At 40.0% G+C, this 26,410-nt stretch overlaps 3 protein-coding genes across 3 annotated transcripts in view; 1 reads left to right on the plus strand and 2 right to left on the minus strand.

The window, feature by feature from the left end:
• Positions 1–16: 16 nt before the first annotated feature.
• emc7b (ER membrane protein complex subunit 7b) lies at positions 17–3,010 on the minus strand. The gene is made up of 5 exons (XM_089022178.1): positions 2,665–3,010; positions 1,883–2,002; positions 1,662–1,800; positions 1,428–1,508; positions 17–547 (listed from the first exon to the last, which is right to left on the minus strand). The coding sequence occupies exons 1-5, from the start codon at positions 2,886–2,888 to the stop codon at positions 398–400; spliced, it is 714 nt and encodes a 237-aa protein (XP_088878304.1). The 5' UTR covers positions 2,889–3,010; the 3' UTR covers positions 17–397.
• LOC148883587 (uncharacterized) overlaps positions 2,034–26,410 on the plus strand; it is a 32,497-nt gene continuing 8,120 nt past the window's right edge. Inside the window, exons 1-4 of the mRNA XM_089022180.1 lie at positions 2,034–2,281; positions 4,998–5,107; positions 8,855–9,010; positions 9,596–9,687. Coding sequence (XP_088878306.1) covers positions 2,254–2,281; positions 4,998–5,107; positions 8,855–9,010; positions 9,596–9,640 — 339 coding nt within the window. The 5' untranslated portion in view covers positions 2,034–2,253 and the 3' untranslated portion in view covers positions 9,641–9,687. The remainder of the gene's footprint in view (positions 2,282–4,997; positions 5,108–8,854; positions 9,011–9,595; positions 9,688–26,410) is intronic.
• katnbl1 (katanin p80 subunit B-like 1) lies at positions 3,569–8,274 on the minus strand. The gene is made up of 10 exons (XM_089022177.1): positions 8,124–8,274; positions 7,518–7,637; positions 7,332–7,369; positions 6,906–7,170; positions 6,705–6,820; positions 6,573–6,623; positions 5,807–5,896; positions 5,521–5,622; positions 5,339–5,432; positions 3,569–4,236 (listed from the first exon to the last, which is right to left on the minus strand). The coding sequence occupies exons 2-10, from the start codon at positions 7,524–7,526 to the stop codon at positions 4,204–4,206; spliced, it is 798 nt and encodes a 265-aa protein (XP_088878303.1). The 5' UTR covers positions 7,527–7,637; positions 8,124–8,274; the 3' UTR covers positions 3,569–4,203.

The raw sequence follows: 26,410 nt of genomic DNA on the forward strand, positions 1-26,410 counted from the left end.
ACAAGACACTCTGGAATCATTGTTTTCACAGACAATTGCAATTTATTTATCCAAGCTTTTCAGTCTTAAAATTAATTCCATTTATCCTCATTCACGGTCATACTACTGAAAAAAAAATATACACATGTTGTGGAATTAGTACACTAAAGGATCAGCAGAGAAAACGGGAAGAATTACAATTGCAAGTGAAGAAAAAAAAAATGCTCGTGAAGGGAATTATTTCTGTTATACTTCAATAAAAAAAAAGATTAGATTTTAAATAGTTAACATCTCTTCATACAGCGAACTGTACACTAGACCCTAAACCAGTGATGGTAATGGGGTATTTAAAAATCCTGCATTCGTGACTTGACGTGCTTTTTTTTCCCGTCCCCTTCAGGCGTATGATCTATGTGTACTACCTCCTCTTGACAGCTGGTCTGGTGCCCTTGCTGGTACCGCCCGCCTTGCTGGAGCCCTTGGAGCCTGAGAAGAGCTTTGTCATGAGCTCAGACACATCCGGGAGCTCGGGGTTGGGGTTAAGCATGTTCATGGATTGCTCCATTTCCTGTCACGGAAAGTAAGAAAACATTGATTAATGAACCCATCAACCCATCTTAAAGGACAACCGACACCTCCGGACAAGTTGTGTCCATAATTTGTAAAATCACTTCAAATGACTTCTACTGAGTGTATTTTAAGAAGATTCCACGGCACATAGCTATATTTTACGTTTTAAGACTCGCGCTGAATATTCAGGAAGTCTTGTGTTTGATTTGGTGACGATTCCTGACGTGACGTCACGTAAGGAACGCCCCTGACCGAGAAAGCGATACACAATGCATTTTGGGTACTTTGTTTAGTCTGAAAATTTGTGTTGATGGCGAAATTGGGAGGAAAACTACATAAATAACGTGATGGTGAATCATTGTGTGTTGCACCAAGACTACTATTTGATACTAGTTGACACAAATTCCCAGCGGACGAATCAGCCCATTTCCAATGGAGCTTGGACGCCATTTTCTGCCTCTTTTTAGGTGATACATTTCCCCCCAATGTTGCCTCAAAATGGCACGGAATAAATTCTTTAATCGATTGCAAATATGTATGCTTTCCTCTTCAGAACTATTTGAATCATATTCACAACTGGATGAGTAACAAGAAAGCATCTTCTCTGAATCTGAACTCCCTGAAGCCATTGTTTTGATTCTGGAGCAAGGCAGTGTGTGACCAATAGCGACGTCATGAACAAGGGGGCGGGACCTTCTCTCGCAATTTCATTTTGAAGTAGTTTTGGGATACTTTAAGTCATTTTTATTGGTGTTTTTCATTTGACTAAAAATATCAGCCAGCGTGTTTTGGGTACTTTAGACGCTATAAAATGTTTTTCTGTTGTTAGGAAACAAAAAAAAAAATGGTGTCGGTTGTCCTTTAAATGATTTTCTTACCTTTCTCATTTCTGGGTCATTCGTGTTGACCACTTTGGGCAGGAGAACAATAATCAGCAAAGGCAATACCATCATCATCACCTGCACGGGGAGCAAAATTGTGAGAATTAAAATACTGGAGCAAGAAACAAATGCTAGACTACTACCACACTGCCCCCATCAGGATTTATAAATTATTCCATCTGGGCAGAAGCGTGAAACAAAATTATTATGATCAATAAATTCATATTTTACCATTGGGTTCATGAGAAAATCAGTCCAACCCCAGGTTTCCCTCTTCATGAAGTAGCTGTGTAGGCCACTTGCTCTTACTTGCAGCGGATATGGCTGTCGGATCACTTCCGAAGTCTTAATGTAGTTCACAAGGCGCGCTCTGTCAATCAAATGGCAGACGGCGACGTGAATGACGACTCAATCGGAACAAAGAAAAGAAGAGTTAAATAGCCGCAACTTACCTCATTTTCCCTTTGGATGTAATATCAACACGAACAGGCTCAAATCGATATCCTGGAGTGACAATTTCCACAACGTAAGACCCGGAGGGGACGTCGTTGACTGCGAAACTGCCATCCGTTCTGCAAAAGAAAACATGGAAAGTCCTCAGAAGAATTTACAATACAAAGAAATGCTTATTTGGAACACGTCTCTGTCCTAAAAAATGCATCCACTTTGTTTTACGCGTACTATTTATTTACTAGCATAAATGACAAAACTACACACCTCCAATTTCTACTGAATCAATAGAAAATGCTACACATGGTCACAGGTGTCAAAGTCCTGTCCGCTAATGATCGGAAGCTGATCAGGTGTGTTGCAGCACGGAGCGATGGAACGCATGCACGACAACGGACGAGGTATTTGCTTTGTTGTGACTATTTTCTGCATATCCATAAGTGTATAAAAGCGTGTTTATTACGTTAAGCGCATGATTTAGTTTTATGCTTCAAAATCAAACTAGCTAGCTGCTCGTTTGTTATAATAGCATTAGCCATACACTTACAGACGCTGCCAGGCTTGTTATCGCCAAAATGTAAACGTTCATGCATACGACAAAGACAAGTCAAAAATGGCAGTTGAATTTAAATGTTTTTGCAGTAAACTTGCAAAACGTGAAAGAACGAGTCGTTGCGAAAGGCCAGGCAATGTCAAATGCCATTTGCACAGCGGAAACGAACTAGCATGCTAATGCTACCTTGCCGTTATTTCGCCAGCACATGTATCACATCAGTATCCGTACCTCAAAAAACCCACGTAGTCTTCACCATCCACAAGAACTCGTGCCGTGGAGACCCAGTCTTGTGTTTTTACCCCCGGAACGATCGCTCTACCCTCGATTTTGAACCGATCTGCGGGGGTCTGCGTGGGTACACCTGCACCAGGCCCGGTTTCCATATCGGTAAAACCCGAAGCCAAAACGAGCGCAGCCTGGACAAAAAGCCACGAAATCTGTATTCTTCCCATGCTGGATACCGTAAATGTCAATAATCAATACAAATCGGCTTAAAAGACGAGCGCGTCAGCATGAAATTGTTCTTCCGCGTTGGGAGCCGCACATCAGCTGTCTGCACGAACAATGACGTCACAGCAACTTGAAAGCTTGTATTTTTTCAATTTCCGGTCTGATGTAATAAAAGCGCTTGTTTTTGAAGTTGGATTAAACGATACAAATCTATTTAATAGACGAGCACGTCGCATAAAAATTGTTCATACGCGTTGAGAACCGCACATGAGCTTTTCTAGAAGACATTTCATTTAGTAGACATAAATTAGCAGACCATTTTATACAGCTTCTTCCCCTAAGCTATTAACTCTTTAAACAATAACCCAAAGAGAACTGTATAGTGCCTTTTTGCAATTGTTTGATGATACTTGAAACAAATTCCTTGTGTGTTCTACATACATGGTAATAAAGATGATTCTGATAATCATACCTGTCAAGTGTCAACCTTGGCTCACAGCTGCCCTTATAAATGATTATAATTCCTGTATAAAAGTCGTCACAGCATTGCGAAAGCTTTATTTTTGCAACTTCCGGTCTGATGAAAATGTAATAAAATCGCTTAGTTTTGAAAGGCGTTTTCTCAGATTTTCGATGTTCTGTGCAAGCTAAACAAAAGAAAACAAATATTTTACTGCCATTATATTTAAAAGATTAAATTTTATTGGCTTGACATGAAGTTCAAATGTCACGTAGAGGACACACATGATGCACACTCATAATTTAAGACTGATGCCATTTATTTCAAAGATTAAAATGTCTTGGCTTGACATGAAGTTCAAATGACACGTAGAGGACACACATGATGCACACTCATAATTTAAGACTGATTCGACTCTTCAAGTTCCTGATTCCAATGAACGCAGGTTAAAAACATCCAAACAACGGGTTATTGGTGAATCCAAGTGCATTGGCGTTCCTCGGTGACAAGTCAGTAATGTAGTGAGAGACATATTTGGCACTACAAAAAAGTGACATAAATCCAGTCTCATGGAGGTCCACCATATCAATATGTCCTCCCCTCTTTTCCTGAGACGGTCCACTTCAATGTGAAGCAGTCACTCGCTGTGCTTCGGCTGTGGAAAATACGCTCCCAGCCAGTCTTATAAAATGTCTCCAGCGATTAAACAAAGTTGTTTTGATGCGTCGCGTCCATTTATAGTTTGGAGTAACAAAACATTGATCCAGTCTTGATGCAGGATGTTCGCATCCATACGGACAACACGGACGTGATCCGGCGGTAGTGGTCACATCTTCGGAGTGCTACGTTGATAGCAGTCAGGGTAGCTGAAGGACGTACGCCTCGATGGTCTGCAACATTGAGATCAGGGACGCATGTAAAAAGCGCTAATGCTATTAATAATAATAATAATAATAATAATAATAATAAGACATTTCATTTATAAGCGCCTTTCAAAACTCTGAAGGTCACTTTACAGTCACAGCATAAGTTTTTTCTGTGGGTAAGCAGCGGCGGCCACACGCGCCAGCGTTCACTTCAAATGAATAAAAAGTTAGCGAGCTAGTAGATAGCCAGCTATCTAGCTAATGGATAGTCAGCTATCTAACTAATGGATAGTCAGCTAGCTAATCGATAGCCAGCTATCTAGCTAATGGATAGTCAGCTAGCTAGCTAATCGATAGCCAGCTAATAGATAGCCAGCCAGCCAACAAGCTAGCAAATAGATAACCAGCTAATAGATAGCCAGCCAACAAGCCAGCTAATAGATAGCCAGCCAGCTAGCTAATAGATAGCTAGGCAGCTAGCCAATAGATAGCTAGATAGCTGGATAGATAGCTAAAAGAAGGTATAGCGCCTTTCAAAACTCTCAAAGTCACTTGTGCCAGCGTTCAATTCAAATAGGTAGAAAGATAGTTAGCTAGCTAGATAGCTAGTTAGCTATATAGCTAATAGAAAACCAGTTAGATAGCCAGCTAGCTAGCTAATAGACAGCAAAAAGATGGCAAATAAAAGTTAATTCCAAAATTATACAAGTCTGGAGATATATGAGCTTGAAATGAGGGCGGCTAATGAGTCATTAACCCGATGCATGTTTTTCGTCATGTCGAAGGAAAACCGGAGCACCCGAAGAAAACCCACGCTAGCAACAGGGGCAGCATGCAAACTTCACACAGGAAGCCCGGAATGGAACCCTGTGAGGACCACCATGCAGCCCATAAGGTATATCTATCTGTCAGCTATCTAGCTAGCTAACGATTCGCTAAGCTGGCGCGTGTTTCTGCCACTGCTCACCCACTGAAAAACGTATCCTGTGACTGTCAAGTGACCTTGAGAGTTTTGAAAGGCGCTTAGAAATGAAATGTATTATGATTATAAATTATTTGACAGAAGAAATGCAAGAAAAGTAAGACAACTAAGATTTTAAATCGACACCTGAGGCGTTTTGCTTACCTTTGCAAGGTCGCCGGTCGAACCTGAAACCAAACATAGGCTGGCTCCGTCTTTCCACAAGTCTCTTAGACGTTGCTTTAAGATCACAATGTTTCTGGGGTGGGGAAGGGAACAATCAATCAAGCTGCTAAAAAGTGATTTGCGTGTGTGTGTGTGTGTGTATGTCCACAACAACATCCCACCTTTTGTCAAAACTGTCCAGCAGTTCTTTCTCTGTCTTTGAAAGTTCTGGCCACCATTTCCTGATGACAGCCTGAACCCAGTGTAAACCTACAATTATGTGTCTAATCAAAAGGACAAAAAACATACAGAAATGTCAACCATTTAACAACAACAAAAAAATTACGTTATACACACACACACACGTTATAGCTTCAGCTGCAATTTGGGTGACAAAAACCCTGGCAATGGAGTGGACATAATTTTGCACAGTGGCAGTGAATGAATTAAATATGGAATTGCACTTACTCTTCGTATTTGCTGGTAAGAATCACTTTGATTTGGGGGATGAGGTCAACGCAGCATCCGATGGAAAAACCGGATGCTTCAGTTTGAAGGCTGACGAAACGCACCCCCCGCCCAAAAAAAGGGAAATTGGTCAGCAAGTTCAGAGGAAAAGGAGGTACAGTGATACCTTGGCTTAGGAACTTAATTGGTTCCCAGGCAGAGTGTGGAAGGCGAAAAGGGTGTATCCCAAAAATTAATTTCCCATAGGAAACCATTAAAATGAGAATAATCCGTTCCCAGGTCCCCATAATTTTCTATTTTCTAATTTTCTAGGCCTTAAAACTACACAAAATATACCTTATTTTATGTATAATAAATGTGCTATGGTATTATGATTAGAGAAATAAACTGTACTGTATAATAAAGTTGTGTTATTTACCTTTGTGATGGTCGTTGATGGAATGGAGTGGCCGGTTTCCTCAGCATTAAACACTTGATGAGGAACGTAACCTTCTTCTTTCACCATCTTGAGGAATGATCCCTTGTAGGTGCTTTCTCTGTGATAATTCTATCAAGTTCCTCATCAATTGTGTTCTATTTAGCTGGGTTGATAGCTTTTTGCATCAAGCGTACAGATGGCTTGTGCGGGTTGTTTGTAGAGCCTGATTGATGGGGTGAACTATCAAAATTGAAACTCTCTCTCTCTGGGCTGTTAAGGGCAGGAAAGTTGCAGGGAGCCATGCCAATATTCGTACTCGCAACTCCCGAAGAAAATTAAGAGACTCACTCGTTTGTTATGAAGGGTAACAGGTCAACCAGCACTCCCGTGTCTTGAATTCTGCGGATAAGAGTGATTTCAATCAACTAACATTCAAAGTGCACAGGGAAAAATGTGCAATGAGAACAGCAAGCGTTATACGTCATTAAATAAGCCACAAATTCAATGGCGTTTTTTCGCCATAGCGTTAGGGCCACTTTAAGTCGTAGATTTCTTCCAAAGAGGATGTGAGACACGACTTCGTGGTCCTTTGAGACCTATAAAAAAAACACCAAAAAAAGTGTGTTCTGAGTAACACAAAATAAGGTCTCAAATTTGACACTTCAAAACGGGGATTCTGACCTCGGTAAAGTCACTATACTTGGAGTTCGGCCCGGCCATCTTTGAGACCGCGGCGCTCACGGGAGGTCTGTGGCTAACGTTGTCGCGATTGCCCCGCACATCCGAGCATGTCACCTCATTTTCTTTATTGGCCATGCCGGGGTTACGAGCTCGACCAACATTGGATGCTTTGCGGTGCAGCTTCGAGCACACCTCCAGCGATGGAGACCTCTTCCTCTTGCAAAGCGAGGAACTCTTTTCCTTGCCCGCTTTGTGCACTTTGTGTCTGTCGATAAGGGGGAAGGCAATATGTCGCATTGGATATCATTGTCTGTTAAAAACCGTAAGTCAATGCATGACTATAAAGGTGTTTTAAAGGTCCAGTGACTAAGAAGGGGGTGAATTAACTGGGTGACACATCCCTATAGACATGAATCAAAGACTTACCTTTCCTTATCTAATTCGCCCTTATTTCTAATATCCACCTAAAACAGAAGGATAGGGGATGAGGCCACTACGGCGTCTCTACAGCAACAACACCACTGCACTATAATGTACTAGTTCACTGTCACGAGGCATTTCTAAACAAGTCATGCCGTTTACACAACAGAGATGAGAGGACTCGTTCCATACCCGCTTCATGGTTTTTGAAAGATACAGGCGAGATCACAAGAAGCCATAGGTGTGCCTTTTTACTCTTCACCCCGAAGAACTGCGGCTGATCGGGAAAGCAATTGTCACAATTGGGATGCACTTTAAAAGAAGAAGAAAAATGGCACAAGGGGCATTTGTCAGATGTCAAACTGTGCACGGGCAAAAGTGGATTTTGGTTTAGTGTTAGGACTTGAATTTTGTTCATAGCTATGCGAAGTAGCTCTGCACCCCACCCAAAAAACAACACGCCAAACGCAAACACAACGGGGTTTCTATTCCGCTGCTAGTATTAGCATTAGCTCAACTAGCCTAACAGATGTCCTGCTTACTATCAAATACTTTTCTCAACGGCGATAACAACAACGCCGTAGCAGATCGTCAAGTAGCGTTTACAACATCGTAGTTTGTAACATCTAACGATGCATCGAAGCGAACTTTAAACATTTCCAGCTAGCCACCTTGCAGCAGTTAGCATCGAACTTAGCAGTGAAACATAAGCAACTTAGCGAGGCTGCTAAGCGTCAGCAAACTCGCCGTTCAACATTTAACCATCCCGACAGTCTAACGCAGCATTTAAATACAAACCAATGCAGTTTGTCGGGTGACATGTATTCTCTACAGATCCTCAAGTCCAAGCGGTGAGGGGAAAAAAAGTAGTTGCAATGTACAAGGCCAACTCTTCTTAAGCGTTCGGTAGCGTTTCGGAAGTTTTTAAACCATTCAAATGTATCCACAGCAGTTGTGTGGGGATTGTGGGATTGATTTTGGCATGAAAAATGTGAAACTTTAGCGTCCTCTGCGGGACAAATATGGAAACGTGCATTGCTAATTGGGTTCGACTTGGTTAAATTGCATTTTCACTGAAATAACTCCATTTCTGCAGTGTAAACACGCATTCAAATTATTTGTATAAAAAAAATAAAACAAAAGAAGTAGAAAAAAATATATAATACATGTATAATTAGAATTATTTACCCAAAAGAATAAGTAGCATCAATGCTATGTGAGGCGTCAAGTGTAGCAAAGCCTATGGCTATGTTGACCTAAACACTTTCAGAAGTACCTTTGAATCCCAAATCCCAATGTTGCACGATTGTAGTTGTTCATCCATTTTTTTTGACATTTCTATTGATTGCACTGCTTCTAGATCGAGGCTGCCTTTTACAGAAGTGCTCTACTTTTTTGTTCTTCTACTTTCTTCGTTGCATAATTTCGCTACTGTAAATTGAGAATTGTGAGACGAATGAACGTTTTCTTATTCTGAGTCTTCTGTTTTGTTTTCTTTCTTTTTTTTCATCTCATCTAATGGTTTTTAGAATCTGTCACGATCTGGTTGGCGACCAACGGGTGGCGCTGTCGGCCCCGCCTGCATCTGCACATGTGTTGGTCGTTCCCATCAGTGGCAGTTAAAAGGACTACTGGCACGACCGTTCCGTGTCGGGTCATTGTATGTGTTTGCTTCACCATATCAGGTTTGTTTCATCTTGGCAGATTTTTACTAGTGTTTTTCTCGACTTTGTACTTTTCTGTTCGGATGACTTGGATGTTTTAGATTTTGTTCCTGCTGACTTTATTTTAATACAATTAGTCAAATACAACCTGCTGCTCCTTCCTGCCTGCTTATTTGGGATCCACAAACATCACCACCTCGCAAACCGTGACGGAATCAATGGATTATCTCGAATTTGCCGCACAGGTCCAACCACCAGGCTCACAATGGCATAAAAAACGCACAAAAAACACTCATATTCACACCTGGATAATTAAGTTCATTTAATTTAGCTGGGAATGTTTTATTTTATTTTTTACAAATGAGCCTTTTCCCCCCACACTGTTTTCTGCTTTTACACATCCTTTTTTGGCTCAAATAATTAATTTGCTTAATTATGTCTTTTGCTAGCTCTCGAACTCCTCCTCCTGAACTCATTTTAGCAATTTTATCAAGCAGGCATTTTGGGCCCCCGCATTTGAATTTATTTCAAGTTAACGTTGCTAATTGTGTTGACATTATGTAAGGGTTGCAGAGCCCTGATCGTACACTGTTTCTCTGTTCTCAGAATCGCTCTCTGCCACGCTGGATGAATTCAGATCCTTGTTCGTAGGTTGCAAAGCAAATCAAAGGGGAAGCAAAAGTGTCTGAAGGTGAAAGGTAAGTTCAACATTACTGTGAAATTATTATTTAAAATAAACACACAGGAATCGAATTGCTTAAAACCAAAGGGTTTTTTTTTGTTCTGAAGAGACCAATTACTAATTCAAAATGTGTCATTTTATCATATTTATGTCATCATAATGATTATATATCACTATATTCACACGGCATATTTTTTCAGGTTTATGAAAATGAACTCACATTTTATTGAAAGTTCAGTTTTGGCTTTTTTTAAACATTTTTCCTTTTGAAATTTACAAGCTGCCCAAGCAATATCTATGAGTTATTTATTGGCTAGCTAATCTCGCTATCTAGCTGGCTACCTTGCTACATATTATTTGCTAACTAGCTATCGAGCTGACTACCTAACTAGCTATCTATTTGCTATCAATATGCTATACATTAGCTATGTATCTAGCTAGCTAGTTATTAGTTATCCATTAGCCAGCTAGCTAACTTTCTATCTATTTGAGTTATTGCAGGTTGAGTGAACGCTGGCGCATGTGGCTGCCGCTGCTTACCCACAGAAAAAAAACAAATTCTGTGACCTTAAAGTGACCTTGAGAGTTTTGAAAGGTGCTTATAAATGAAATGTATTATTATTATTATTATTATTATTAATAATAATAATAATTGTTGTTGTTGTTGTTTATTATGATGATGATTATTATTATATTTCGCTGGTTATTTACATTTTACTGAACTGCATTACCACTTGTGGCCGCTAGAGAGCAGTGTTTTACCAAGAATGCTGCATATTCGATTATCTGTTTGTACATCCTCACCTAAATGATTTTGATACAAATTCTCATTCACAAAATCTGGTGGGAGGCGAAAATAATCTAGATTGTGTGTGTTTTCAAGGTTTTAATTTGCGTTCTTGAAATTGTCAATTTCCTTAAATTATACCGTAAATCCCAGTTTGGTGGATATCAACCAGCTCTTGCGGGCGGGCCCCTTGCCGGGAGTAACATGATCATGACCTCCTCCATTCATCACCGCGACCATCCCAATTGAGGACATCAAACACACCCATAGCCAGAATAAGCAGTCTTGTGTATGTTCACGGGTGTGTATGTGTGTGTACAGAAAAGCGCGCAGCCAGAGCTATAAAACATTTCCAAGAACTACGCTAGGACATGAGCATCCTGTGAAAGTCTCATTCTCGCTCACTCAACCTGCAAGTCTCAACTAGGAATAGTTGGACAAACCCGCAAAAAAAAAAATCGTAGTCTTGGTGCAACACACAACGATTCACCATCGCGTTATTTATGTGTTTTCCTTCTAATTTCGCTATCAACACGAAGTTTTCAGACCAAACAAAGTACCCAAAATGCATTGTGTGTCGCTTTCTCGGTCAGGGGCGTTCCTGACGTGACGTCACGCATCGTCATCAACTCGAAAACAAGACTTCCTGAAGATTCAGCGCGAGTCTTAAAACGTAAAATATAGCTATATATGCCATGGAATCCTTGTAAAATACGCTCAGTAGAAGCCATTTTATAAATAATGGACACAACTCTTTGAAAAAACTCCCACTGGATGATTCTTCGAAAGAACAAATGTGGTTCTGATCATTTTCTCCTTTTTTTTCCGGGGGGGGGGGGGGGGGGGGGGGGCAAACGAGGTAACGGAGCAACGTGCGCGAGTGTTTATTTTCACTTTTGAGCGAGAATCAGCCATTTGATTATCGCAGACGGGGTCGATTTCGAAAGGTTGTTGATGGTTTGGCCTCTCTCGCACGTTAGTCAGGCGGACAGGAGCAAACTCGGCAGGAGGCAAAGACGGATCATTTGCAGCCGGAACCAAAAGGGGAAATATCTTGAAACACTTAGCAGGTGTGTGTGTGTGTGTGTGTGTGTGTGTGTGTGTGTGTGTGTGTGTGTGTGTGTGTGTGTGTGTGTGTGTGTGTGTGTGTCTGCTCAAGTCATTTGCTCCTTCAATGTCTGCAGCTTTTGTATCCGAGCCTTCCGATAGCAACACTCATAATATTTTCTGTCATCAAAAAAATGGCGCAGATGATCAAATAAAATGACCCCATTTGAAAATGACATGTAATAATTTATATTTATTTATGATTTGTATTTTACCTATTAAATATTTAACTCATTCACCGCCATTCACGAATTTATCCGGGAATTGCAAATATGACGTTTTAAGACTACATAACATTCAGTTCAGCGTAAGAAAGCTTAGATTTTCTTCTTTCATTTGAAAAAAATAGTTAATTCCTAAATTGTATGGGTCTGGAGTTATCTGAGTTTGAAATGAGGTCGGCTGTACAAAATACAATACAATATTGATTTATCTAGCGCTCTATTCGCTAGTTAATAGCTATTCGCTAGCTGACGGCTATCTATTCGCTAGCTATGAGCTATCTATTCGCTAGCTAGCTTGCTATCTATTCGCTAGCTAGCTTGCTATCTATTTGAGTTACTTCCAGGTTGAGTGAACACTGGCGCCTGTGACTGCCGCTGCTCACCCACAGGAAAAAAAACGTATCCTGTGACTGTAAAGTGACCTTGAGAGTTTTGAAAGGTGCTTAGAAATGACATGTATTATTATTATTATTATTATTTATTTAATCAGAACTGAAGCTGTAACAAAGTGTTAACATGGACAAAAGGCAAAACGCTGCCGCCTCGTGGAAGGGAAAAAACATTGCCAGAGGTCTGACCAGCACTTTATCCACCCCCCACCCCTAAGAAAAACCAAAACCCGAATAAATTCGGGAATGACGCTCCACGTCGCGCTTTTCAATTCCCGAATAAATTCGGGAATGGCAGCGAATGAGTTAACGGGTGTCATGACACCAGGGTCAAAGGTCGATTTGAATGGACAGAATTACAGAATTATGCCCACAGACAGGCGGTGCGCCGGGAGGAAATCCCGCGTCCAGACTGTTCTTCCAGATATGTATCAGTCGGTCTTGGATGAGCGAAAAAGGGCATCTGTCATCTCTTATGTAATCCAACGAGGACGGAAACGGCGAAAGTGGAGAACCGTCTTCTTCCATGTCCACGTTTATACTTTCCAGGTGTTTTGCTCCATGTTTGCGCTCACTTCCTGCGCTGTATTATAGCCATTTTGTTTTTGCCGTCATTCATGCTAACGATATGGATTCTTTTTGACAAACTATTTGTCTGTGCGTGCGTGTGTGATGCTACTTATTTTTTTTTGCAAAGATCATTTTCCTTCCCGAGTGTGCGACTGCCAAAGCAAATGCCAGCAAACGGGCCAGGTAGAATCTGCCGGAATGCTGAAACGGCCTCCTTAATTTCGCAGGGGAAAACACATTTTCCGAGTAGGGATGAGTGTGATTAAAACCAGATGTGTTTAGACTTAATACAGTGTATACAAGGGGGATGCTAATGTTTACGAGGTTGAACCTATGGAAGAAACGTCCGCAGGAAATTGAACAGCGAGCAGTCGAATGCCCGGTGGGAGGCCATGAATGTAACTCCTCGGCCTTCAGTAGTGCTATGTCTGAATCACTCCATAGATGTGAGTGTGGTGTGATTTACCGCACGTCCACTAGAGGGTGCTGTTGGCCAGGAAATGTCATCATCATCATCATACATTTCATTTATAAGCATCTTTCAAAACTCTCAGGGTCACTTCTCAGTCACAGGATACGTTTTCTTGTGGGTGAGCAGCGGCAGCCATGCGCGACCACGTTCACGCAACCCGGAAGTAAAGTAGTAAATAAACAGAAAGATAGCTAGCTAGCTAATAGATAGCCGGCTAGATAGGTAGATAGCTAATAGATAGCCAGATAGCTAATAGAAAGCCAATAGATAGCTAGCTAGCTAAATAGCTAGTTAATAGATAGCTAGCTAATAGATAGCTAGCTAAAAAGCTAGGTAATAGACAGATAGATAGCTAGCTATATAGCCAGCATGTGGATTCATGATAACCTCATAAAATTGCAATATTATTCGCTATTTTTGCTAGCTTCGGAAGTGTAAAACCTTTCTTAATGATGTCCATCTATTTTTAAAATGTCCGTCTTGAAAATGGCTTTAACAGTATATCTGCATTTTTTTCTCCTCCTTCATCCCTGGTGGGATGACAAAACCACTATTAAATCATCACGACAATATATTTGCTTAGGCAGCTCTCTACGGATACAGTATGCTAGCATTGGCCAGTATGCTCTTATCAGTAGCGGCTAGTGACTAGCCAATCATCGTTGAGCAGGCTTTGGGTTACCAACTCGAACTCTGTAAAAGTTTCATCGTCGTTAATTTTTATGCTCCAGGGCCTGCAGAACGGATTGTGAAGGCGCCCAGGTCGATTTTTGACCCTGGTAACAAATAATGTCTGAAATGTGATTGGTTCAATACTTCAATACGAAAACACACATCTGGAAGGAGCATAACAAGGGGAATAGTCATTAAAGGAAGCTGAAAGACAATTTTGAATTATTTCATAAGGATTCATGGACAAAATCGAATTCATATGAGTCTGTGATACAGATATTTTTAGGCCAGTGAAGAAGGCCTTGCAGGCGCGAGCGGCCCACAACTGCTCTTGCCCAACGCATCCGTTGTGTGTATGGATTGAAAGGCCGAACACTCGTGCACAGAGGTTTATTTCCAAGTTTTTGGAGAAAACATTCCAGGCGCGAATGAAGGCAGATGGGTGATTAATGACGGGGATTACGGAGATGCGTGGAAGAACAGGGGAGCTAAGCGCAAGCTAACCGGTTGCCGTTTTTGCCAAAGATATCTTCGAAGGGACAACCTGCCTTTATTTTTGGGAGAAAGGAGTCGGACAAGTCGTTCACTCAACGACCTCGTGGGGATGGAAATTGCAAGGAAGTATCAGTGCAAGCAAGGAAAGGCCGTTAAGAGCGATTTATGAGCTGCCTGAATAGTCGCCGTGAAGTCCAAAGGTTTTGGGATGTACAAGATGCCATTGAATTGAATCAACGGTTTTCTTGTTAGGTTGAAAATGTTGGCAAATCCGGTCCGGTCGGACTCATTACGGCTTGGCATCCATTCCAGTTTTGATACATTGGCCAATATCGCGAAAATGCACGGATAGAATTCTCCAATTGTTTATGAAGATATTGCAAAATGGTGTCAAGCACATAAACGCATGAGAAAAATCTTTGTGGGAGGTCAAAGGTGACTGTTGTTAAAGCGCTATATAAATCAATATGTAGTGTATTGTATTGAATTGCATTGCATTAGAGGCTTTTATTTACTTATTTACCGTATTTATTCGAGTATAACGCACACATGTGTAATTTTCAATTAAAAATCGATATACATTTTTGTTCACTTTTTTTCGGCTCACACCAAGCATTATAATAAAAATCATTTATTGACAATGTAAACACTGTGAATCGAAAGTCTGGATATTGGTAATTGTGAAAAACAGCAATGCTTAACTCACGTTTCAGTGTGGGCGAGGGAAGGAAATGAAGCATAGCTAAAGAAATGGTCATCAACAATAAAAAAAAAAGAAATGCGCGTGATCTGGGTCTTTCTGAATAGCCATAAAAATGCTGCCCCCTCCTGGAAGGGATACAGCATTAAATATATATGACATTTTTTTCCCCGGGTCTCATTTATAACGCGCACCCAAATTTTGAGTTGTTTTTTTTTTTAGGTAGAAAATGTTGCGCGTTATATTCGAATAAATACGCTACAGTGAGACCTCAACTTACAAACTTTTTGTCTTACAAATGTCAAATTTATGAAAATTAAACCTTATAATAGGCACTATTTTCATAATACACACCCACCACGGCTGGCGGAGTGATCTTCGGCGGAAGCACACGACCGAACAGCACCAGAGGTTAAGTTACCAACAGTCCTTATGGAAGGTGACTCTCCTTCCATAAGCCATCAACGACCATCAAAAAGGTAAATAAAACTTTATTTTACAGCACAGTTTATTTCTTTAATTACAGTCGTCATGTAATGCGTCTCTCTTTCCAAACAGCAATTCCCTTTGACCTCCAACGCCATTCCATCAAGCCATAAATGACCATCACAAATGTAAATAAAGTGACTTTATGATACAATTACAATACACTAGCACATTTATTAGACATAGAATAAGGTATGTTGTGTGTAGTTTTGAGGCTTATTTAGTTGAAAAGTATATTTTATGGACCTCGGGAACGGATTATTCCCATTTTAATGGTTTCCTATGGGAATTACTTTTTTGAGATACACACTTTTCGCCTTACAGACTCTGTCTGGGAACCAATTAAGTTCTTAAATTGAGGTCTCACTGTATCTGTCTAACCCCACGCGTATTCCCCCACCGCCAAATTTTTTTTATTTTTCAATCAATGTCCGTGGTCCACTCGAGTTGCCAAAACAGAAGATGCGAGATGCAAAATGTCTCCATCCGAATTGACTCAAACGTCCTTTCCTCGCTTCTCATTCTTTTGGTCCAAATTTCAAAATAAAAATCCGTGCTGTTGAGAGATATTTTTTTTCCTTGTTGTTTCAGCTTAAACCCCAAAATGTTTACAGAAAAATCACTCATGAGTTGTTCCCGTACCGCTCACCCATTGACGCCCTGCAGCACTTAGCTTCCATATAGTTTCGGAATCGCTTTCATTTTTTTCTTGTTATTATTTCCATGCCAAGGATGGCTAATAAGAAACCGATGCGTGTTCAAAGACAAGGATCGAGAGTCCTGCCTAGATGGATTCCTCAGGAAAGCCCAGACTTTACTATCAAAAGACAACAGTTGGGTGCGCAGAACGCCATTCGCCAAGTTTCCAGCGTGCAATACGCTTCGGTACATCTTGCAAAAGTACGACTGGGAACAGTAAACCTCGATCTGGTTTGAGTTTGTGCGTGAAAGTTGCAACCGTTGGAGGACGTGAAGTCGACGTAGCCATGTCCCCAAAAAAGTTAATGTTGCAGCGCTAGGTGGCTAAAGGCTAGCAAGGAGGAATGTGACATTTCGTAACGATGCTTTGGCGGTTGGATTGAATTGGATTAGCCTTTATTAGTCTTGTAGTGGAGAAATTTTCATTTCACAGAAGCAAAGTGATGAAAGTAAGAGGCGAGGAAAGGAAAGGAAGAAGTAGAAAAACAAAATTCAGGACCTGCTGTAAAGGCTTGCGGCGCCATCTTGAAGTCAAAACAACAACAAAACGAAATAACAAATAATGTGACGCAACACAAAAGACACACACAGTCATTCAATCTTAATAACTTTGTTGCATGAAGCAGTTGTAGATGAAAGAGGAGATCATCAAAGCATCCTTTTTACCAGTGGATCAGGGACGTCATGGTGAAATGTGCACGTTATATTAGGGCAGACTTAATTTTTTTTTTTGTTTGGATTGGATTGGATGTACCTTTATTCGTCTCGCAGTGGAGACATTTGCATTTCACGGCAGCAAAGTAATGAAAGGAAGAGGAAAGGAAAGAAAGAAGTAGAAAAACAAAATACAGGAGCCGCTGTATCTCACTGCGCCATCTTGAAGTAAACAAAAACTAAATAACAAATATGACAACACAAAGACAGAGTCATTCATTCTTCAGCACTTGCTGTACCCTCTTTGTGACATGAAGCAGTACTACAGATGAAAGAGGAGAGGATCAAAGCATCCTTTTCACCAGTGGATCAGGGACTTCATGGTGGAATGTGCACGTCTGCTACAAGTTATATGTAGAAAGCAAACACGAAGCTGTAGCATCCATTGACGAAAAGAGATTTTCTCGTAAATCCGCTTCAATTCCAAGCAGCGACATTTCCTCATATCGGCTCGGAGATCTCCTTGATATCTCACCGGGATTTAACCCCTTGATGGATGAAAGATCTTCTATTCCTCCTGTGAAAAAAAAAAAACATTTCCGCACATGTTCACTGATGAATTGGGAGAGTCGTGCGCCCAACTGCTTCCCTTTGATTTATTTTGCCAACCTTTCACCTTGGCATCCAGAAAACGCCTCACCTTGGGAAAATATTATTTTTTGAGTGGGGGGGGGGGGCAACGAACAGCCCGGGCTCTGTCGGAGAAGAGGCTTAGGAAGAGGGAAAAAGTGTCAAAAACGGGTCAGGTGGGGCGCGCGAAACGCATAAAGTGTCCATTTATGATGTTTTTTTTTTAAATTTTTGATGGCAAGCGCGTTGTAGTGATGAGCTCACAAATGCACAAAAATATCGTCGTTCCTCACAATAAAATGTCGCACTTTGCTGTCATTCAAATAAAACACGGTGGATTTCGCCTCGGCTTCAAACGGACGACATAAAGCTGCATGCCATTTGAATAAATTAGTAATTATAAAAAAAAAAAAAATTTTAACTCATTCATTGCCAGACAATGTGAAAAAATGTGTTCACTCCAGTGCCAGGGTTATTGTCATTTTCACTCCAATTGCAAAACCCACTGAATATTAAGTTTTAGGACTACAAAAACATTCAATGCAGCGTAAGAAATCTTAGACTTTCTTCTTTCATCAGAAAAAAAAGAGTTAATTCCTAAGTTATATGGGTCTAGAGTTATCAGAGTTTGAAATGGGGGCAGCTGTCCAAAATATAATGCAATACCTACCTATTGGTTTATATGGCGCTATAACAACAGCCGAAGCTGGAACAAAGCACTAACATGGAAAAAAGGGAAAATTTCCCCCCTTGTCGAATGCAAAAAAAAAACACTACCAGAGGTCTGGCCAGAGCTTTATTGGCACCACAGCATGGAAAACCAAAACTCAAATTTTATGTGGGTTTGGAGTTATATGAGCTTGAAATGAGGGTGGCTGTCAAATACAATGCAATACATACATACTGATTCATATAGCGCTTTAACAACAGCTGAAGCCGTTGTACTAAATTCATCCTGTCTACTTGATAACTAATGTTAAGCAGCAACATCCGTGACACTCTGACGAAGGCGGAAGTAGTCGCCGAAACATGTCAGGTATTTGAACACCGACAATACACTGTCTGTAAGTAAGGAATCTGCTTAACATTAACAGCTGAAGCCGTTGAAGAGTTAATTCCTAAATGATATGGTTCTGGAGTTATATGAGTTTGAAATGGGGCGGCTGTACAAAATTAAATGCAATACATATTGATTTATATAGCGCTTTAACAACTGAAGCTGTTGAAGAGTTAATTCCTAAATGATATGGTTATGGAGTTATATGAGTTTGAAATGAGGGCGGCTGTCCAAAATACATTACAATACAGACATATTGGTTTATATAGCGCTTTAACAACAGTCACATGGAAAAAAAGGGAAATGCTGACCCCTTGTGGAAAATAACAAACATTGCCAGAGGCCATGCCAGCGCTTTATCGGACCCAAACAAGTACCAAAAAAAAGAACACATTCAGAAATGACGTTCTACGTCATATTTTCAATTCCTGAATAAATTCGTGAATGACGATAAATGAGTTTAAAAAAAAACATGTTGATTAATCAGAATATGTTCTCACGAAAGCCACGGAAGACAAAGCCAAACGGAGACACAACAGGACTTTTGTTCTATCTGGCAGCAATCCGAGGCTGCTGCCTTCCACACTCCTCGTCGTCTCGTTTTGGAATGAGGAATGTGAATTTAGGACACACACACACACACACACACACACACACACACACACACACACACACACACACACACACACACACACACACACACACACACACCGACACGCCATTGATCAGCATTCGATTTTGGGGGGGCCGTCATGTCTTTGGAGTTATTACACATTCTCGTCACTCATCAGCCTGAATGAGAGATTTGCTATTTGGAATGCAGTAAGACCTGCCAGACCATGTGTGTAAAAATATGTCCACTCCAGTGCCAGGGTTTTTGTCATTGTCACTCAAATTTTCGGACCCACAGAATATTGAGTTTTCGGACTGCATAAACATTCAATGCAGCGAAAGAAACCTTCGACCGTGGGCCACATAATAATCATAATAATAATCATCATCGTAATAATCATCATCGTAATCATTATCGTAATTATCATCGTGATAATCATTGTAATGATAATTGTAATAATATACTCCGGTGCACCTTATAGATTGGAAAATACAGTAACTACTTTTTCAATCTGAACTCTGAAATAATGACTGTTATTGTGGTTTACAATTTTAAATTATGGTTCGGACTTTAGCAAGCAACATGACACTTGACATGCTTGATTTGCTTCGGCGGGCCGAATAATATAATGTGGTGGGCCAGATTTGGCCCCCGGGCCTTGACTTTGACACCTGTGATGTAAGGGATTAGCCAGCTATCTGAATAGAAAAAGCTAGCTCAGTTGCTAGCTAGTTCGATCGCTCGCTAGCTCGATAGATGAGCATGGAATTTCACAAGTTTGATTTGCTTTCGTGGGCCGAATCAAATGATGTGGTGGGCCAGATTTAGCCCCCGGGCCTTGACTTTGACACCTGTGCTTTAGACTATCTTCTATCATCAGGAAAAAAAGTTAATTCCTAAATTATATGGGTATCTGAGCTTGATATGGGGCAGATGTCCAAAATACAATACAATACAATACAATACAATACATATTGATTTTTATAGCACTATAACAACAGTTAAAAATATTAAACCACATTCTACAATTAATTTCCATTACTCGGCTTTCGAATCCACTTCTGTCAATCAACGTCCCACATTCGCTCGGCATGCTTTCAAAACTCCCTCAAAAATCAAGTTGTCAAGCATATTTTTTTTCTCAGATGAAAGACAAAATGGCTTTTTTACTTCCCAGAATCCTCGATTGACGTGGCCTCAATCAGTGTGACATGACGATAGAACTATTAGACGCATTTTCGGGGAAAACTTTTATTGTCCGTGGATCCGATCCACCGGCCGACACCGCGGACTAACGCGGACGTCGGTGAGTCGTTTTTTTTTGTGGTCATGATAAATGAAAAACAGGCCGTTTTTCAGCCGTGTAGATCTGACTAATCACGCCACAAAATGCCGCTGATTGCCAATTAATCAGTGTTATACAATTGAGCCAAAAATCGTTTGACGCGTTCTCTGTGTCAAATGTCGCCAATTTGGTAAGATTAGATACTGGAGTGGGGAAAAAAAATACGCTTCTGAAGATGGAAAAATAACATTGATGATTCGAGAGACGTTAGTTCTTCGAAATTATGATCGGAGCCATGTTTTTTTTTGGGGGGGTGGTGGTAAAAACTAGTAATGAAGCCTAAATGACAGACTAATTTAGCTATAGCTATCTATTCGCTAGCTAATAGTTAACTATTTGTTAGCTAATATCTATCTATTCTATCTATATAGTGAGTGAAAATAACAACAACCCTGGCACTGTATTATGAGCTATCTAGCTAGCTATCTAACTAGCTAGCTATTTGCTATCTAGCTCCCTGACCGGCTATCTAGCTAGCTATCTATTAGCTATATAGCTATCCAGCTGGCTGGCTACCTATCTAGCTGGCTCACTATTAGCTATCTGTTGGATAGCTAGCTAGCTATATGAGTGACTTCCGGGTTGAGTGAACGCTGGCGCGTGTGCCTGCCGCTGCTCACCCACAGGAAAAAAAAAACTGATTCTGCGACTGTAAAGTGACCTTGAGAGTTTTGAAAGGCGCTTATAACTGAATTGTATTATTATTATTATTATTATTATTATTATTATTATTATTTATTTCCGCTTTTATCACGATTTGGAAGGTGGTGGAGGTGATGGGCCCCCCAAAAAGTAGGCAGGAGCGAGGAGCACAGTGTATTTGACAAATTGTATTAAATAAAGTCAGCAGGAAGAAAATCTCTAACAACAAACTCAAAAGAACAAAAAGGTCCAAAGTAGCAAACAAAACCATGAGTAAGACACGACACGGATTAAAACTGACCAACACCTGTTCAGCTGCAGGCGGGGCGTTACATTGCCACCTGTTGGTCACAAACTGAAAAGCGGCCACTTTGAATTAGCTAAAAAATGGCTGCCGTGATGCATGAGAGGTAGCCATTTTTTTTCCCGTTCACATTGTTGAATATATGATATTCCCGTCAGCATCTGCTCCCCATTGGCCCCCAAACCCAAAGCTTCATTTTCTCCATAGGAGGGAAAAGTCACCTTTTCATGTCAGCTCATCTCCAAGCTTTGGGCTTTACGGGAGCTATAGCGCGTAAAATAAAAAAAAGATGGCGGAATTTCAGGAAGCTTGGCGTATCATTGATGTCGGATTTAAAAGCGAGGCTAAAGGGTGGAGGGAAGAAATATTCCAGAATGTAATTTCATTTTGAAAAATGGAAACTGGATGGTTGGAAGTAAGCTGCGTAATCCGATTTGTTGAATTTTTCATTTGCTTCTGTGTTTTCTCGACCGTGGTTTTAAATTGAACGCAGTGTTTCAATAAGTAGGACTGAAAATATTGTGGTATGAATGCGTTCCCCCCCAAAAAAATTCCATTCCAGAGTAGCAAAAACGATATCTGTCGCGGCTTGGAATTGAAGCGGATTTATGTGAGATGTGAGAAAATCTCTTTTCATCAATTGATGCTACAGCTTCGTGTTTGCTTTTAACATTTGGTTTGTAGCAGATGTGCACATTCCATCATGACGTCTCTGATCCACTGGTGAAAAGGAGGCTTTCATCATCTCTTCTTTCATCTAGTACTGTTTCATTCAACAAAGAGGGTGCAGAAAGTGCTTCAGATTGGATTGTCTGTGTCCTTTGAGTTATGTCACGTTATTTTGTTTTTGAATTCAAGATGGCGCCGCGAGATTGGCTGTCTTTACAGCAGCTGCTGTATTTTGGTTTTCTACTTCTTCCTTTCCTTTCCTCTTCCTTTCATCACTTTGCTGCTGTGAAATGTCATTTTTTTCCATTGTGACACTCATAAAGGCTCGGATTAGCATCCAAGACAATCCAATTCAATATCCAGCTAGCATTTTTTTTATTTTGACTCAGATTTTTTTTTTTAAATGGTCTCCGTTGAATCTCAAACCACACCGGCGCACAAACAAAGTCCCCGTGGACATGATACGCCGGACCTCCTTCGAGCTCAATGAATCCAGTGTGTAGCCTGACTCGCTGCACCGCCATCTGGTTCATCTCAGAGGCGGCGTGTCCTTCAAATCCCGGCTCACTTGTTATTATGTAATCTCCCAAACACTGACGATTACGTAACAACCATTTCACCTGCGGTTCTGAGCGGAAATCCTAATCCCGCATTTGCGTGTGTCATGCTACTTGTATTTGTGTATAGCGCCATTTTAAAACTTGTATACGTCCTTTTCCGCGTTTAACGTTGATCTGGGATAATCCCTGGAACTCGTGCTTCTTGCCAGCCGAATTTGAGACTAGGGGTGGATTGTAAACCGTTCGGCACGAGCGTATGGAATACGTAGAGCAGTGGTGTCAAACATACGCCGCGCGGGCCGGAACCGGCCCCCAAGGAAGTTTGATCAGGCCCGCTGGATAATTTAAAAGTGAAAAAAAAAATGCATGAACGACATGGAATTATTTTTTTAATGAGGTGTAATTCAAGGATTGTCCACTCGGGGCAGAGTGATGCTTTTTCAACACCCTCATTAGCCAAAATGTCATTATCCAAACGGAGAAAAATAGATAAGGACACTAAATTTAAGATCAAATTTGGATATAATGAGACGATCACAGTCCGTGAAAACGGCGAGTGTACAACAAAAAAAAAAAAACACGACAAAAAGAATGTCAACTTTTGGGGCTTTGTTTATCTCTTCAGTCATGGAGTTGTCTTGAAATAACAGGATGTTCCGAGTTGATATTGTGCATCATTAGCTTAATGTGTTTTCTCAGCTTTCGTTTGAGAAAATGGCAGCGAGATGCTATCTTTGTCTTTGACTTTGACTTGATCTTTGGATTCTGCGCATGCAAATCCGGTTTGTGGAAAAAATGCTCTTGTGTTGACGGTGGTTAAAAGTCTTAAGGCATAAACAAAAAGTCCCATAAAAACGCTTGTCGAATGTTTAGCGAATTACTTGATAAAATTTTATTATTATTTATTATTTATTGTTTCTTGGTGTATTGTTTATTGTTTATCATGTATTATTAATTACTATTATTATTATTATTATTATTATTATTATTGTTTTTTTGTTTTTCGTTTATCATTTATGATTTATCATTTATCGTCCATCATTTATTATTAATTACTGTTTATTATTTTTATTTATTATTATTAATTATTGTTTATAGTTTTTTTGTTTTTCGTTTATCATTTATGATTTATCGTTTATAGTCCATCATTTATTATTAATTACTGTTTATTATTTTTTTGTTTTTCGTTTATCATTTATGATTTATCATCCATCATTTATTATTAATTACTGTTTATTATTTTTATTTGTTATTATTAATTATTGTTTATTGTTTTTTTGTTTTTCATTTATCATTTATCATTTATGATTTATCGTTTATCGTCCATCATTTATTATTAATTACTGTTTATTATTTTTTTGTTTTTCGTTTATCATTTATGATTTATCATTTATCATCCATCATTTATTATTAATTACTGTTTGTTATTTGTATTTATTATTATTATTAATTATTGTTTATTGTTTTTTTGTTTTTCGTTTATCATTTATGATTTATCGTTTATCGTCCATCATTTATTATTAATTACTGTTTATTATTTTTATTTATTATTATTAATTATTGCTTTTTTGTTTTTGTTTATTGTGTTATTTTTGTTTATTGTTTATTGTTTTTTTTGTTTGTTTTTTGTTTATTGTTTAGTGTTTATCATCCATCATTTATTATTAATTACTGTTTATTATTTTTAATTATTATTATTAATTATTGTTTATTGTTTTTTGTTTTTTTTGTTTTTTTTGTTTATTGTTTATTCTTTATTGTTTATTGTTTATTGTTTTATTGTTTTATTGTTTTATTGTTTGTTTTTTTTTTTTGTTTATCGTTTATCATTTATCATCCATAATTTTTTATTAATGAGTATTTATTATTATTAGTAGTAGTAGTAGTAGTAGTACTGTTATTGTTGTTGTTGTTATTATTATTATTCTGCTGATTAGTATGACCGAAAAGGTGAACAAAGGACACAAACAAAAGAAAATGAAGTCAATGTGTCTTCCCTAATATAACTTCTACATTTTTTAGTAAGGGGGGGGGGGGGGGGGGCGATTAGAAACGCAACGTGGGTGGCTCGGGTAAAGCTCAAATGTCCCCAGCGACCACACATAACGCCATTACCATTTTTATTTCATTCATTTTCCATGTCCCTTTTTGTCCGTTACGTTCATTACACGCGATGCATTTCAGATGAGCGGCGGCAAAATATCGGAAGCCCCGAGCGACAAAATGGAATGAAAATGAAACCAAATAGCGCTATTTAGTCAAGTAAGAATGCCGTCGGGGGATGCGGAGAATGCAAAAAAAAAAATGGTTTTCTCTTACGGTTCATGATTTAATCTGGTTGCTGGATTACGGAGGGAGGGGGTGTAACGGGTGGAGGGGGGGACAATGAGCCTCTTTGCTCCATTGAAAGGGACCCAGCCATGTTCTTTGGCTACCTCGGAGGACATCAACCATAAAAGCAGCTCTCATCGACTGTAATCTTGCTATCAACGTCCCCGAAGAACACGGGGGCTAGCGCACCTTCGACAAATAGCGTTGTGGGGTTTTGGATTGGGCATCGGTGCGGCTTTGTCAATTGATAACAAAGACCCCCTGCATTGATGGATTCTAGCCTCTTACGCAACAGTGCTCTAAATGCTGCGTTTTGTGTAAAATGGCCGCCTGTGTGATTATTTTTTTGTTCTGTTCACGACGCTATGAACAGCCAAAAAGTTGATTGACAGGACGCGGCTTGGTCCCCTTTTATCTTTTTCTGTAAAATAAAGTGACTTTTTTTTTCCTCATGACAGTCGAGCTAGCTATCAAACTACCTAGCTACCTAGCTATCTATTTGGATTGGATTGGATTTGCCTTTATTAGTCTCGCAGTTTGCTATCTGTTAGTTATCTATTAGCGATCTATTTGGCTGGCTATCTATCTTATCTATCAGCGGTCTAGCTCGAGGGGGAGCTCTCTATTAGCTAGCTAGCTAGCTTTCTATCTATTTGAGTTACTTCCAGGTTGAGTGAACGGTGGCGCGTGTGGCTGCCGCTGCTCACCCACAAAAAAATTTACCCCGTTACTGTAAAGTGACCTTGAGAGGCTCTTATAAGTGAAATGTATTATTATTAAAAATCGCGTCCTCAAGTCACCGCCGTGCGTAATTACAACATCCAACATGGCGATAATCGCTATTCACCGTTCTCATACTTTGTGCGTCTGCTGGGTTTTCTCACCACCCTTTTCAAATTCTCTTTTTACAAACGGGCCCAATTCTCCTCCCCGGGGGGGGTCGGCCCGCTAAGCGCTTTAATGACCCACGCGGGCGTGAATGAATTCAAAGGAGAACGGTGGCACCTTGCAGGCGTGTGAAAAGCAAAGCTTTCACATATCACCAAACGCTCCACCCTTGATGAAGATATTCAAGTTGAATCAAAGGTAAACTGTATTCTTGCATCAAACTCAAAAAATGGGATCAAAAAGCCCGCCACAATCAAACTTGCACCACCTCTGGACTCAAATGCAAGATGGCGCCTGATTCGGCAGCCGTCAGCAAGTGGCGAGCGCTTGCCCCTTTTCGGCAGTACAAACATGTCAGCACAGTTTTTGATTTGGGAGGGATGTCAGTGTCATTTGCCTGTCTTCGCTGGACAGCTCTGGGGGTGATTGTGCTTTTTTTTTCTTG

This window comes from Hippocampus bargibanti, linkage group LG19, assembly GCF_051943395.1.
Source record: "Hippocampus bargibanti isolate YZ-2025 linkage group LG19, ASM5194339v1, whole genome shotgun sequence".
Lineage (NCBI taxonomy): Eukaryota > Metazoa > Chordata > Actinopteri > Syngnathiformes > Syngnathidae > Hippocampus > Hippocampus bargibanti.

Coding starts and splice junctions, on each gene's coding strand:
- emc7b (XM_089022178.1), bottom strand. CDS start 2,888: ATGGGAAGAATACAGATTTCGTGGCTTTTTGTCCAGGCTGCGCTCGTT. Junction 2,003..2,664: donor GACTACGTGGGTTTTTTGAG/GTACGGATACTG, acceptor TTTCTTTTGCAG/AACGGATGGCAGTTTCGCAG. Junction 1,509..1,661: donor ATTTTCTCATGAACCCAATG/GTAAAATATGAA, acceptor CTCCCCGTGCAG/GTGATGATGATGGTATTGCC.
- katnbl1 (XM_089022177.1), bottom strand. Junction 6,624..6,704: donor TTTGTGGCTTATTTAATGAC/GTATAACGCTTG, acceptor TCTTATCCGCAG/AATTCAAGACACGGGAGTGC. Junction 5,433..5,520: donor CTGGACAGTTTTGACAAAAG/GTGGGATGTTGT, acceptor TCCCCACCCCAG/AAACATTGTGATCTTAAAGC.